At 34.8% G+C, this 14,620-nt stretch overlaps 1 protein-coding gene across 1 annotated transcript in view; it reads right to left on the bottom strand.

The window, feature by feature from the left end:
* LOC107559266 (SH2 domain-containing protein 4A-like) overlaps positions 1 to 14,620 on the bottom strand; it is a 19,765-nt gene that overhangs the window by 4,804 nt on the left and 341 nt on the right. The window contains exons 2-5 of the mRNA XM_016243018.1: positions 12,232 to 12,612; positions 2,771 to 2,918; positions 2,161 to 2,251; positions 1,116 to 1,206 (exon numbers count right to left, since the gene is read on the bottom strand). Coding sequence (XP_016098504.1) covers positions 1,116 to 1,206; positions 2,161 to 2,251; positions 2,771 to 2,918; positions 12,232 to 12,412 — 511 coding nt within the window. The 5' untranslated portion in view covers positions 12,413 to 12,612. The remainder of the gene's footprint in view (positions 1 to 1,115; positions 1,207 to 2,160; positions 2,252 to 2,770; positions 2,919 to 12,231; positions 12,613 to 14,620) is intronic.

The following is a 14,620-nucleotide window of genomic DNA, read 5'->3' as shown; positions in this document are numbered from 1 at the left end:
GTATTTTTTCTTTTCATCTTGCCTCTGTATAATGCATATTAAAGTTGATATGTGCAGCGCTGCTTTGTTTACAGCGGAAACCAAAGAAACGCTTTAAGCGCCACCTGCTGGCAGAGAGTGAATCTGTCTCGATCAGCTCGTCTGCTGTTTCTGTTTCATGCAGATATTTGTTATGAATAGTTTCACAAAACTGAAGTCAAACCATTCTGTTTTTGCTTCAAATGTAGAAATTATACAATGTAATTTAGATTAAAAACTGCTCACGTTTCATGTATGCAGCATCTTTGTTTAGATAATGATTCAAATGCAGTGGTTGCCTCTAATTTTAAATGGAAAGAGCGCAGACAAAGCCTTATTTTGTTTATATGAAGAGATTTATTTTATTTGTGTTACTTATTTATTTGATTTGGGGCTTGTTTTAAAATGTTAATTTAGTTTTGTTATTCACATTTACATTATATATATTTTTAAATTATTTAGCAGATGCTTTTATCCAAAGCGCATTAAAATGAGGACAATAGAAGCAATCAAAACCAACAAAAGAGCTATAATATACAAGTGCTGTATTAGTATATTATTTATATTAAATTATTATAGTGTTATATTTCAATTTAACAAAGAAACATGCAGCATTTTGTCCAAGCAATAATAAAAGGACACATTTATTTATAATTTGTCTTAAATCTCATTTTGTAAAAAGTGAGTTGAGTGAATCGTTACATCCCTAGTAAATGTTGATAATCTTGTGCTTATTTTTATTTTATTTAATGATTTAGTTCTGCAATAATATTATAAAATATTTTAATATTTAGATATTTCATATTATAAAATTAATATGAATATTGTAGTATTATAATAAAATAATATAATATTTAGATATTTAATAATATTTATATAATATAATTATAATTATGGATAGAAATATGATATATGAAATATGTAATATGTAAATATATAATATATATGAAAAAATGTAACCTCAAACACAGAAAAAAACAATATTACAAACTGAATGAATAGATAAACAGATTAAATTAATAGATAATAAAAGTTTAGTTTGACCTCTTGGGATATATATATATATATATATATAGTAGTATATTGTTGAAAGAAACAGGGGCCATAATCGTCAGCTGACTGATCAGAACCGCTGTCCTGCTTGGACTCATCTGAGACTGTTGTGGAATCACTGAGCTCCTCTGGTTTCTGTGGCAGATTAAATGAAACTAATTTGTAAACACTTATAAAATCGGAGTTGACAAATTTAGAGACACAAAGAGAGATGGAAGTGTGTGTGTGTGTGTGTGTGTATTCCCTCTGGCAATGTGGCACTGATGCCATCTGACACCGTTTAATTCTCTGCCCAGGCTCTAAACCATCTGCTCAGGGGAGCCTAGCCTGTCCAACTACACACACCCATGGTCTTATTATTATTGCTGCTCTTATTATTAAAGTCATACACACATACATGTGCGTTTTCTCACATATATGCACATTCATGTCAAATCACATTATATGCACACTCACGCACACGTTTGGACTTTCCATTCAGGTCTATTGCTTTTACACTAAGCTAATGATATTTTCTATCCACTAAACGCTTTGTAACGCAAAATTGTGCAACTATTTTTTTTCCTCATAAAAACATGAAAAAACATCTTTAAGCAGGCTCTTGAAAAGAGTATGTACGTACGCAGAAGCGAGTCATGATACCAACATGGAGAGGTTGTGTGACATTGGCATCCTAAATAATCAACAAAAAAATGACCAAACGTAAAAGACAAATGTGACTCAACATTTATTTATTTTTAATAGTCAGTTTTACTCACTGATCTGATCTATATTATATGATCTATTATAGATCAGTGGTTTTACTATTCAGCCTATGCCTCCTTAAAATGGATCACTTGTATTCCTCTATTGCAAGTTGTTTTAGTTAAACGTGTTTGCTAAATTAATTTGTGTAAATTGTGAATGTAATAATTTTTCATTTTGTTGGGCCTATGAAGTTTATGGCAATTTTAAGATTTTTTTTTACAACATTTTTGTGCAATGAATAGTTTTGGAACTGTGTTGGTTTACCATAGTATGTCCAATACAACATAATTTCCTAAGCAAAACATTATTTATTTATTGACATCATTTAGTATCCACACACACCTTGAGCAGTAGCTGGATCCCTGATTCTGTGCTGGTTTGTTGTGCTCTGCTGGGTTTGGTCAAGCTGCTATTTACAGGTTCTGCTTTTGCTCTGTGAACAAAGAAAAGCACATTTAACTCTGTGGTTTTTTAGAATAGTTAGATTGCTATAATGTTTGAATTTATGGTGTAGTATCAGTGTATTTTTATCTGCTGTTATTAGTTAGTAAGTATTTCTGCCTGCTGTTATTGAGGTTTATTATATGATTCTCTGGGATAATTGATTCTGAGTCTATATTAGCAGGTATTCAGCTATCAGATATTTTAGTGCAATGGCCATTAAAAGACAGCTAGATTTCCTAAACACTCTACCATTAAATAGATTTGGGTCGATGCTCACCATATTTTTAATATTATAAAAAAAAAAATATATATATATATATATATTAGTCTTCGAATTGTGATGAATAGAAACTTTGTAAATGTCTTCACTGTCACTTTTGATCAATCAAATACGTCCTTTTTAAAATCATATAAATTTAAATTAATATTTAATGTCCATAATGTACAGTCAACCATAATCCCTATCCCTTCCATAGTGTATTTCTACCTATTATTGAGGGTGTTGTACCTGTTGAAAGTATTGGGGTTGGCCACAGCTTTGTTTTTCAGCTCGGACAGAATGAGTTTTGGAGATTTGAGCTCGTCAGATTCTCTGATAATACACACATGCACATCACCGTCGCTGCCAAGCAGCCAGCTCACACTTTTACAAGGGCCTGAGGAAAAAACAATAAACATGTCAAGAAAATCAATATCTGAGAAACAATAAATAAATGAGCAACACAGAAACAATTAAGTTACAAAGACAAAGATGCACAACAGAGACAACAACACGTTTAGTCCTTTTACTTGCTTTTTGAACAAAGATAATGGGTATTTTTGAGGTTTAATAGTCTTGTCATTTCATCTTACTTAGATCTTCTTTACTAAATTCAAAAGGTCCTGCGTAAAGCATATTTCTCCATTGACGGCCCTGTAAAATTGTATTCTGACGCAATATATTTTATTTGGTAACACTAACGGATGTTTTTTTAGGCATTAGAGACCTCTTTGCGATGTTAACCAGCCAAACCATGACCTCTTGATTTTCAACATTACACTCTGTAGTGTGTCCTTTTCACAGACAGATGGCACTGTGACATTGAGTGAAATTGATCCTGCATACTGTAGGTCGCCTGCTCTGGTTTAGAAGTTAATGTCATTCAGTGTGTAGATGTCAATGCCAGGCTTGTATTATCACCTTACAGATACTTGCACCGACCCACCAAAGGCTGTGAATCCTTTCCCGTCACCCATATCATTATTTCAGTGGGATTTAAACTTCTCAGATTACACCAAATGTTTGAAGGCAAGAAATAAAGTGTGATCAAATTATATGTGGTTCTTACATAAGAGGTGACAAAGAGGATCCTTGTGGTGATCGTAGGGGGCCACAGTTCACCTCAGTTAAACAATCTAAAAGTACATAGTAATACCATGCATATCACAGTGGGAATTAGAAAAATGTCAAGAATTTCCCAGCAGGAAACGGTTTGTTCCAGCAGGGCACGATCTGGTTTTCGTTTCCTTTTTTTTTTTTTGCATACACATAAGGGAAAACCTAACACCCCTCAGCACCAGCAGAAAGGGTTACATAAAGAACTGGTTCTCCAGGTTGACAGAAGCAACGCTACATCTAAGAGCGAGGCAGATCAGATGGCTTCACTTACATGCAGGGATGAATTTAGAGGATGTTTCTATTAGAAATCTCAGAAATGTTCAGTATGTGTAGCTGAAACTACAAAAGTTATATAATAAAACTGACACACATCTTTATAAGGTATTTTGTCACACTAATGGTTAGATCTTTGTGTGTGTGTCGACTAGGTCACATGGTTCACCCACATATGCTGCTTAAGACATGGTGTGTGTTTTTGAAAGGTGATGTAACTGAATGATGATGAATGTGTTTTTTGATGAATTTTTCTTAAAGCACTACACCCGGCCATCGAGATTAGAGCTACACCTTATAAAGGAGCACAGCTTATCAATGGTTGAGCGTTTCCTTTCTTTTATGTAACAAAACTACAAATTAAAGAAAACAAGCCCTCAAAAAATCTGTTTATACCATCCAATAGGAGACTTTTATAGCTTGGAAGTCGCTCTTTGTTTCTGCTTAAAGGTACAGTTCACCCAAAATGAAAATTCGCCTTCATTTACTAACCTCGACGTTGTTCCAATCTATATTGTTCCAGAATTTACAATTTTGGGTGAACTATCCATTTAAACTCCTTAAAATAAGCATAAATGAGACAATTGTTGATATAGTAGAAGAACAGGTCAGTGGTTCTCAACCAGGGGCCCACAAGCAAACTATTCTAAGAGTATTCTTTTCAAGAATCTGTTTTCTCTCTAAGAACCATGGTTCATGAAAAACCTGGATATATAAGGAAGCCTAATTATAAAAGTATGATTTCTACATCTTGAAAAGTCATGTAAATTAATAAAATCCTATAATTGCATGAAAATTTTTCATGCATTTCATGAATATACATTTTCTATATGTCAAGCTCTATAAAATAGTTCAGGTATATCAGCTAGATATTGTGAGAAAAATATTTTTTTCAAATCCTTATGCTAAATATTTATCCAGTGAATCATGAAGAGCTGGAGAGGTTGTAGGTCTTTAACTGTTGTTGTGGACAAGGCCTTGGGGTCAAAAAGTTTGGGAAGCACTTGTATAGAGCAATGAAGATGTTCTGATTATTTGGTCTTATTTGTAATTTGATAATAAATGGTTGAGTTCATGTTGAGATATTTGACGTTAAAGAGTGTAAACAAGTTTAAGACGAGCTGCATGCTTTAATTTTTCAGTAGTGATTGTATATGTTGATATAATATGTATAATCTATTATTTATCAAAAACTAGTGTTAGGCTTCAAAAAGATAAAGAGGACAGTTATGTTACTTACATTAGTTAATGCATTAGGAATCATTAATGCAGATATAATACTTGTGCGACTTTTTAAATGTAAAAAATGCATAATATGCAGAAAAACACCAACATCTATTTATACAATGAACAAGTATTAGTTCGTGACACCTTAACAAATGTTACCAGAACTTATTGTAAAGTGTTTAGTTGTGTAGCTCACAAACTCACTCCTTTGGCTGAGGATTTGCTGGTCTAATGTGTGCTTCTAAATGATTTGCACCTTTAGAGGACATGTCTGGGGAGAAAAGGATGGGTTATACTTCAAAAACTGTCCTGGAGTGTGACATCACACCCTGCGGCTCATATAAAATAGTTCAGGTATATCAGCTAGATATTGTGAGAAAAATATTTTTTTCAAATCCTTATGCTAAATATTTATCCAGTGAATCATGAAGAGCTGGAGAGGTTGTAGGTCTTTAACTGTTGTTGTGGACAAGGCCTTGGGGTCAAAAAGTTTGGGAAGCACTTGTATAGAGCAATGAAGATGTTCTGATTATTTGGTCTTATTTGTAATTTGATAATAAATGGTTGAGTTCATGTTGAGATATTTGACGTTAAAGAGTGTAAACAAGTTTAAGACGAGCTGCATGCTTTAATTTTTCAGTAGTGATTGTATATGTTGATATAATATGTATAATCTATTATTTATCAAAAACTAGTGTTAGGCTTCAAAAAGATAAAGAGGACAGTTATGTTACTTACATTAGTTAATGCATTAGGAATCATTAATGCAGATATAATACTTGTGCGACTTTTTAAATGTAAAAAATGCATAATATGCAGAAAAACACCAACATCTATTTATACAATGAACAAGTATTAGTTCGTGACACCTTAACAAATGTTACCAGAACTTATTGTAAAGTGTTTAGTTGTGTAGCTCACAAACTCACTCCTTTGGCTGAGGATTTGCTGGTCTAATGTGTGCTTCTAAATGATTTGCACCTTTAGAGGACATGTCTGGGGAGAAAAGGATGGGTTATACTTCAAAAACTGTCCTGGAGTGTGACATCACACCCTGCGGCTCATATTCATTGACGCATATTAGGTGTCTGTATTAATTCCACAGGCTTATGTTTAGTCTGACCACACCTCAAAGTCTCCATTTGCTATCCATTCAATCTGATTGCTGTGAAAGAGAAACATTTTGACATATAACAGAAATCTCATTGGTGATTTTTCTCTCCAGTGGGCAGCGAAAGAGTCTCAGGTACAAAGTTCCAGTGGTAGCCAATAGTTTTGTTTGTTTGTGTACAAAAAGTACTGCCAACGGAAACTTCAACAGTATTTATCTCGACTTCCCCTGACGCAGAGCTGACACACACAGTATCAGCTGAGGCAACTGAAGCCACAAAGTGCTGAGCGAGAGAAAGACAGACACAGCTGCATTTCACAATGCTGCCATTGACATGAGCTGTAAACCCTGTCAGTTGTGTGTCCACGGAGAGAAAATCAAAAGAGTACAGAAAGAGATTTGACTGTGTTCATGTCAAACTAAAGTAAATGATTAAGAGTCCAACTGCATAACTGTGACACAGCAGCTCTCTTTTGTGCAGGAGATGAACATACATCACAAAGGCCCTGTGTTACATGTGGCCCATGTGACTTGATGCTTTTTTGATGAGAAACAGAAGCCGGGGGAGAATACCAGCACTAGTGATAGGAACACTTACAAGAACATTTACATCCTTGAGCAAATGCTGTTGTAAACATCAATTCCTGTTCAGCTGGATTCCATCGTCATCGACACATGAACTGAATGTTTTTTCCCAGCCAGAGAACATGGGTTCAAGCTGTCACAGATGTTACGAGCATCTGATATTTTGAAATTCCATGTACAATATATTTATTCCATGTTACACAAACTCTTGTTCTGAATTCTTTCCTCATACTGTCATTTGAAAACCACACTATTAGCTTCTTTTTTCTCTATTCTCTAATGAACTTTCATTTTTAAAGGAATAAATCACCGAAAATTTACTCACCCTTAGGCTATCCAAGGTGTAGATGAGTTTGTTGCTTCATTGGAACATCACTTGCTCAGTCAGAATAAGAATTAAGTTTATCTCGACTTCCCCTGACGCAGAGCTGACACACACAGTATCAGCTGAGGCAACTGAAGCCACAAAGTGCTGAGCGAGAGAAAGACAGACACAGCTGCGTTTCACAATGCAGTGAAATACAGAAATACAGTACAGAAAGAGATTTGACTGTGTTCATGTCAAACTAAAGTAAATGATTAAGAGTCCAACTGCATAACTGTGACACAGCAGCTCTCTTTTGTGCAGGAGATGAACATACATCACAAAGGCCCTGTGTTACATGTGGCCCATGTGACTTGATGCTTTTTTGATGAGAAACAGAAGCCGGGGGAGAATACCAGCACTAGTGATAGGAACACTTACAAGAACATTTACATCCTTGAGCAAATTCTGTTGTAAACATCAATTCCTGTTCAGCTGGATTCCATCGTCATCAACACATGAACTGAATGTTTTTTCCCAGCCAGAGAACATGGGTTCAAGCTGTCACAGATGTTACGAGCATCTGATATTTTGAAATTCCATGTACAATATATTTATTCCATGTTACACAAACTCTTGTTCTGAGTTCTTTCCTCATACTGTCATTTGAAAACCACACTATTAGCTTCTTTTTTCTCTATTCTCTAATGAACTTTCATTTTTAAAGGAATAAATCACCCAAAATGTACTCACCCTTAGGCTATCCAAGGTGTAGATGAGTTTGTTGCTTCATTGGAACATCACTTGCTCAGTCAGAATAAGAATTAATAAAACATCACAATAATCCACAAGTAATCCACACGACTCCAGTCCATCAATTAATGTCTTGTGAAGTGAAAATCTGCATTTGTAAGAAATAAATCCATCATTAAGGCATTTTAACTTTTAACTCTTGCTACTGGCCAAAACAGTCCATAATTCATAATAATGCTTCAAGTCCATCCATCATCTCACGTCAAAATCCACATATATTTTTGAGAACTGTTTTGGACTGTTTCTCCACGTATTCTTTGGACTGAATGAATGGATTACAAACAAGCTGCATGTTTGTATTCCATTCATCATTAAGACGTTTTTCACATTAATTAGTTGCTTCTGGCTACAACAAGAGTCCTCTATCCATAATTATCCAGTGAAAAAGTCTTCTTGTCTGATTCAGAAAAATATGCACAGATCAGGCAGTTTACAATTGAAAACAGTCCAAAGCGGTTCTAAAAATATGTGGATTTTGACGTGAGATGATGGATGGACTTGAAGCATTATTATGAATTATGGACTGTTTTGGCCAGTAGCAAGAGTTAAAAGTTAAAATGCCTTAATGATGGATTTGTTTCTTGCACTTGTTTCTTGCTATATCTATTAGTTTGATTGCACGGTCAAATACCGTTCCATTCACAAGATGTAATTGATTGGCTGGAGTGGTGTAGATTACTTGTGGATTATTGTGATGTTTTTATCAGCTGTTCGGAGTCTAATTCTGACGGCACCCATTCACTGCAGAGGATCCATTGGTGAGCATTTGATTTAATGCTACATTTCTCCAATTCTGTTCCGATGAAGAAACTAACTCATCTACATCTTGGATGGCCTAAGGGTGAGTACATTTTCTAAATTTTCATTTAAAAATAAAGGAATCTTTAAAATCTCTGGAACATTTTAATTCCACAAAATGTTTTTTTTAAATGCTGTTCACACTAAGAAAAATGTTTCTTTTAAAACTGTTCACTGAAAGGTTCTTTGGGCAACCAAAAATGGCTCTTTTATGGTTGCTTTGTTTTTGCATGTTGTGCTTCCTGAGAACATTCCATGCCCAAATTTCTGGTAAAGTACATCCTCAGGCATTAGTGTTAGAAAGCCCTGAAATGTTTAGAGGAATTTATGGTGGCTGGGCCCCTACATCATTACAGGGGTTAGATCCCAAACAACTACTTACAAATGCTGATGCTATGGAGATAAACAGTAATCTACTGCAAGGTGATTTGCATGTAAGTATTGTGCCGTGGTGCAAGGTCAGTGTTGCAAAACTGGAATTTGGCTCTGGTTTCACCCTTGCAGTAGCTGTAGCATGCTGTAGCATGTCTCTGTGGTATTGTTATGTGACTCTTTCTCTCTTTCAGGTCACTTAATTTCCTTTGGCCTCAAAAATATGTGCTCTCCTTGAAGTGACGTTGGTACGTTTCACACAGGCATTGATTTTCTTGTTACATCAGTAAGGGCGTGTTAAAAGATTTATTTTGAGTTCCTCGTAACAAGCTGCTGTCGTATAGTTTGCTGGAAATGCGTAAAAGGATCTGCACAGAGATTCAATAAAAGTGAATCATTCTCTGATTGGTTACGTTCACACAGCAAGGGGTGAATTCACTAAATCAGGCTCTATATGTGTTGAAATAGTATTGCACTGTCAGTATTTAAATTACACTACCATTTAAATTTTGTGGTCAGCAAGAGTTTATTTTTGAAAGAAAATTTTTTGGTTTCCAGAAAAATGTTACGCATCACAACTATTTTCAACATTGATAATAATAAATGTTTCTTGAACAGCGAATTATTTCTGAAGGGTCATGTGACACTTAAGACGGGAGTAATGATGCTGAAAAGACACCTTTGTTTTTTTTCAATTAATGTCTTGTGAAGTGAAAATCTGCATTTGTAAGAAATAAATCCATCATTAAGGCATTTTAACTTTTAACTCTTGCTACTGGCCAAAACAGTCCATAATTCATAATAATGCTTCAAGTCCATCCATCATCTCACGTCAAAATCCACATATATTTTTGAGAACTGTTTTGGACTGTTTCTCCACGTATTCTTTGGACTGAATGAATGGATTACAAACAAGCTGCATGTTTGTATTCCATTCATCATTAAGACGTTTTTCACATTAATTAGTTGCTTCTGGCTACAACAAGAGTCCTCTATCCATAATTATCCAGTGAAAAAGTCTTCTTGTCTGATTCAGAAAAATATGCACAGATCAGGCAGTTTACAATTGAAAACAGTCCAAAGCGGTTCTAAAAATATGTGGATTTTGACGTGAGATGATGGATGGACTTGAAGCATTATTATGAATTATGGACTGTTTTGGCCAGTAGCAAGAGTTAAAAGTTAAAATGCCTTAATGATGGATTTGTTTCTTGCACTTGTTTCTTGCTATATCTATTAGTTTGATTGCACGGTCAAATACCGTTCCATTCACAAGATGTAATTGATTGGCTGGAGTGGTGTAGATTACTTGTGGATTATTGTGATGTTTTTATCAGCTGTTCGGAGTCTAATTCTGACGGCACCCATTCACTGCAGAGGATCCATTGGTGAGCATTTGATTTAATGCTACATTTCTCCAATTCTGTTCCGATGAAGAAACTAACTCATCTACATCTTGGATGGCCTAAGGGTGAGTACATTTTCTAAATTTTCATTTAAAAATAAAGGAATCTTTAAAATCTCTGGAACATTTTAATTCCACAAAATGTTTTTTTTAAATGCTGTTCACACTAAGAAAAATGTTTCTTTTAAAACTGTTCACTGAAAGGTTCTTTGGGCAACCAAAAATGGCTCTTTTATGGTTGCTTTGTTTTTGCATGTTGTGCTTCCTGAGAACATTCCATGCCCAAATTTCTGGTAAAGTACATCCTCAGGCATTAGTGTTAGAAAGCCCTGAAATGTTTAGAGGAATTTATGGTGGCTGGGCCCCTACAGCATTACAGGGGTTAGATCCCAAACAACTACTTACAAATGCTGATGCTATGGAGATAAACAGTAATCTACTGCAAGGTGATTTGCATGTAAGTATTGTGCCGTGGTGCAAGGTCAGTGTTGCAAAACTGGAATTTGGCTCTGGTTTCACCCTTGCAGTAGCTGTAGCATGCTGTAGCATGTCTCTGTGGTATTGTTATGTGACTCTTTCTCTCTTTCAGGTCACTTAATTTCCTTTGGCCTCAAAAATATGTGCTCTCCTTGAAGTGACGTTGGTACGTTTCACACAGGCATTGATTTTCTTGTTACATCAGTAAGGGCGTGTTAAAAGATTTATTTTGAGTTCCTCGTAACAAGCTGCTGTCGTATAGTTTGCTGGAAATGCGTAAAAGGATCTGCACAGAGATTCAATAAAAGTGAATCATTCTCTGATTGGTTACGTTCACACAGCAAGGGGTGAATTCACTAAATCAGGCTCTATATGTGTTGAAATAGTATTGCACTGTCAGTATTTAAATTACACTACCATTTAAATTTTGTGGTCAGCAAGATTTTATTTTTGAAAGAACATTTATTGGTTTCCAGAAAAATGTTACGCATCACAACTATTTTCAACATTGATAATAATAAATGTTTCTTGAACAGCGAATTATTTCTGAAGGGTCATGTGACACTTAAGACGGGAGTAATGATGCTGAAAAGACACCTTTGTTTTTTTTAGTAGCATTTTTCAGCATTTAAAAAACTGTACATAAATTATTATACATAATATTGAAAAATCGAAATGTACCCCCATCAGTTATAAAATGGAAAAAATCAAATGCAGATATAATTGAAACAGGAAGCCTGGGAAGCTTAGTTAAGTTATTATTAATATTATTTCTAAAAAAAAAAAGGTTTTTGAAACTGTCAGGTAGTCATTTTGGTTACATAAAGCTATTGTCAAGCTCTTTAATAGCTGAAGTGTACGTGAACACGGGTTTTCTCTCTTCTAACAGAACTGAAATATATTTAGCACTGCTGTGTGAATGTAGCCATATTCACTGAGCTGCTCTCTACAATTACTATTCAAAAGTCTTTCCATTGGTTTCAATTCAACTATTGAAAAACGTCATCGGAACCAAATGAAAAAATTTCACCTTGTGCTCACTTTATTCCGAATGGGCTTGTGAGGTTCAATTAAGATGTCACACACTTAAGAATGTGCAAAAACATTGTGGCCTGTCAGAGACGCGCAAAAACATTTGACTGTTCTGTAAATAGTTTTTGTCTCCTGTTGATGCTGACAGAATGACAGACGTGGCTGTATTTTTTAGAAAGGGTGTGAGTTCATACCTTTCTTTTGCTGGAGCTTTTCTTTTTTTATCCCCTCCTTGCCCTCCTTCTCTTCCCGCTCCTTCCAGCGCCTGACTTGCTCCTCTCTCATTTTGAAGAACAGAATCTTCTTCTGTTCCTCATTTAAGGCCTCTAGTACATCAGGGTCGATGTACATGTCAGCTAGGATTTGCTGCAGCATGTTGTGTCTGTATGTATGTTGTAGGCTTTTGAATAAGTGTGCTGGTACACAAAAACGCTCTCTGAAGAGTCCAGCTCCTTTTTTGGAATTCTTGTCGTCCTTTTCTCAAACAAAAGCTCCCTCTATCTTCCAAAGATTGGCATTTTAGTTCCTGCTGTTGAGTTAGTTTCTGTCCCACACTCTGGCCATGTGATTCCAGCCTAAAAGAGAGAGAGAAATGGGAGGAGGTAAAAAAATAAATAAATAAATAAGAAAGATCCAATACAGCATCTGTTGCCATTTTTGTTCAGCCCCTCTTTATGGGCGACTCCTTTATATCTTTGCATTAAATAATCCTGATTTCACTTGTAAAACAACAAAGCTTCCCACTCCAATTTCCTCTTTCTGAAGAGAGCAGTTTAATTGCTTTTTCATAGCTCATTTATTCATAGCTACATAGGCTCAATGAAGCTCTTAGATGTTTTTGAGAATTTTTCTTGGAACATCTTGATAAGAAATTCATAATAAGATATAAGACTATGATAATACTTATCTCAGTTGTTAAACAGCAATGAGAATAAATTAAGACTTTTCTTTTGTGTGTGTGTGTGTGTGTGTGTATATATATATATATATATATATATATATATATATTGTATGCATTGCTATTTATTGTAATGAGTGTGATGTGCGATTACAAATTACTTCATTATAAAATAAAACCAGCTAGACACATTATATATATATACACACACACACACATTATATTATACATATTATATTGTATATAATTATATATAATATATATATTATTTATTGATATTTGTTGGGGCTACAGTCAAAATATCTAGTTTCTATATCTGTCTGTAGACTTTAAAAATTGTCTCTTTAAGAAAGTATGATATGTTGGCATAAGTAGTTTGTCATTGTCTTATTATTTCTTCACAAATATGCAATAAAGCATAAAAAAAAAAAGATTAATAATCCAAAAGCATTTATCCACCAAATCAAAGTTGGTGTGGCAAGACCAGCATGCAGGTTTTGTTGTCATGTGACAAGAAAACTATGAAAATGTAAACCCCTATAAATATAACCTATTTTGAACTTTCAAATACAGTAACTCTATAAGAACATTTCTTGGTATTGACAAGCAGAAGTCAATGAGTGTTGTGACAGAATGCCTGTTTGTGATATCATAAATGAGCTGTTAACACATTCAGGTATAAACTGAGCGCATTAATTGAAAAATTATCTTCTTTTTTTTTCAGATGACACATTTCAATAGTTTAATTGAACCCTACACTCTACAAAATTCTGGGTTGTTTCAACCCAATGTTGGGTCAAATATGGACTAACCCAACTGTTGGGTTAAAAAGCTAATTTAAAAATGTAACCAAAATTTAACCCAACAGTTGGGTTAGTCCATATTTGACCCAACATTGGGTTAAAACAACCCAGCATTTTTTAGAGTGTATGGAGAGGCTTTTGAACATTGATTCTTGTCAGGCGTACATTTTGAGATACTGTTGAGATCTTATCTGAAGCTTAAGGAGATACATCTGAGATAATCACACTTTCTACTTAATCTCATTACTGTCTAGAAGAAGCAATTGTTATATTACAGTGATTCTCTTTGTGATTTTCTCTGCTGTGGGGGTTAAAGGAGACTGTTGGGACAAACGTTCCTCTAAGCAGCTGTAAGTTTTGATGTTTTATGGTTTGATCCAGACTTCTGTTCAGTTGTGTTGACAATAGCAGTCTGTTTTATTCCAGAGCTGTGTGATTTTCCTCTCTCTGTTGACTTTGGCTAAATGAGCATCTATATTTCTCTTCCTCATTCACTTTATTTAGTTTTCTCATTCAGTAGCTCCGTCCCTGTTGCCGTTACACGGATTAAACAGATTACTACAGCATTTCAGTCCTTAACTCTCTCTTTTTTTCTTTATTTCTCTCAGCCAGAAAATAATCCTATTGCACTACCACTCCTCAAACAAAGAGCCTCTCTATTCAAAACCAATCATGCACCAGGTCAGTTTCTTCACCAAACAACTTAACGAAGCCATTCAAAACAAACAAAGCAGCAATAAATTAATAAACATCCGTGCTTTTTAATTATAGTGATAAAAGTACACACAACAACTGAGTTTACTCAAGCAAAACTAACAGCCTGAGCATAAAACTAGTTCAAATGCAGCTGAAATAACATGTTAAAACTGTGATGATGCATTC

This window comes from Sinocyclocheilus grahami, unplaced genomic scaffold (genome assembly GCF_001515645.1).
Source record: "Sinocyclocheilus grahami isolate Dianchi unplaced genomic scaffold, SAMN03320097.WGS_v1.1 scaffold680.1, whole genome shotgun sequence".
Lineage (NCBI taxonomy): Eukaryota > Metazoa > Chordata > Actinopteri > Cypriniformes > Cyprinidae > Sinocyclocheilus > Sinocyclocheilus grahami.
The sequence above is the reverse complement of the archived record's forward strand: the minus strand, read 5'-3'. Positions and strand labels throughout refer to the sequence as shown.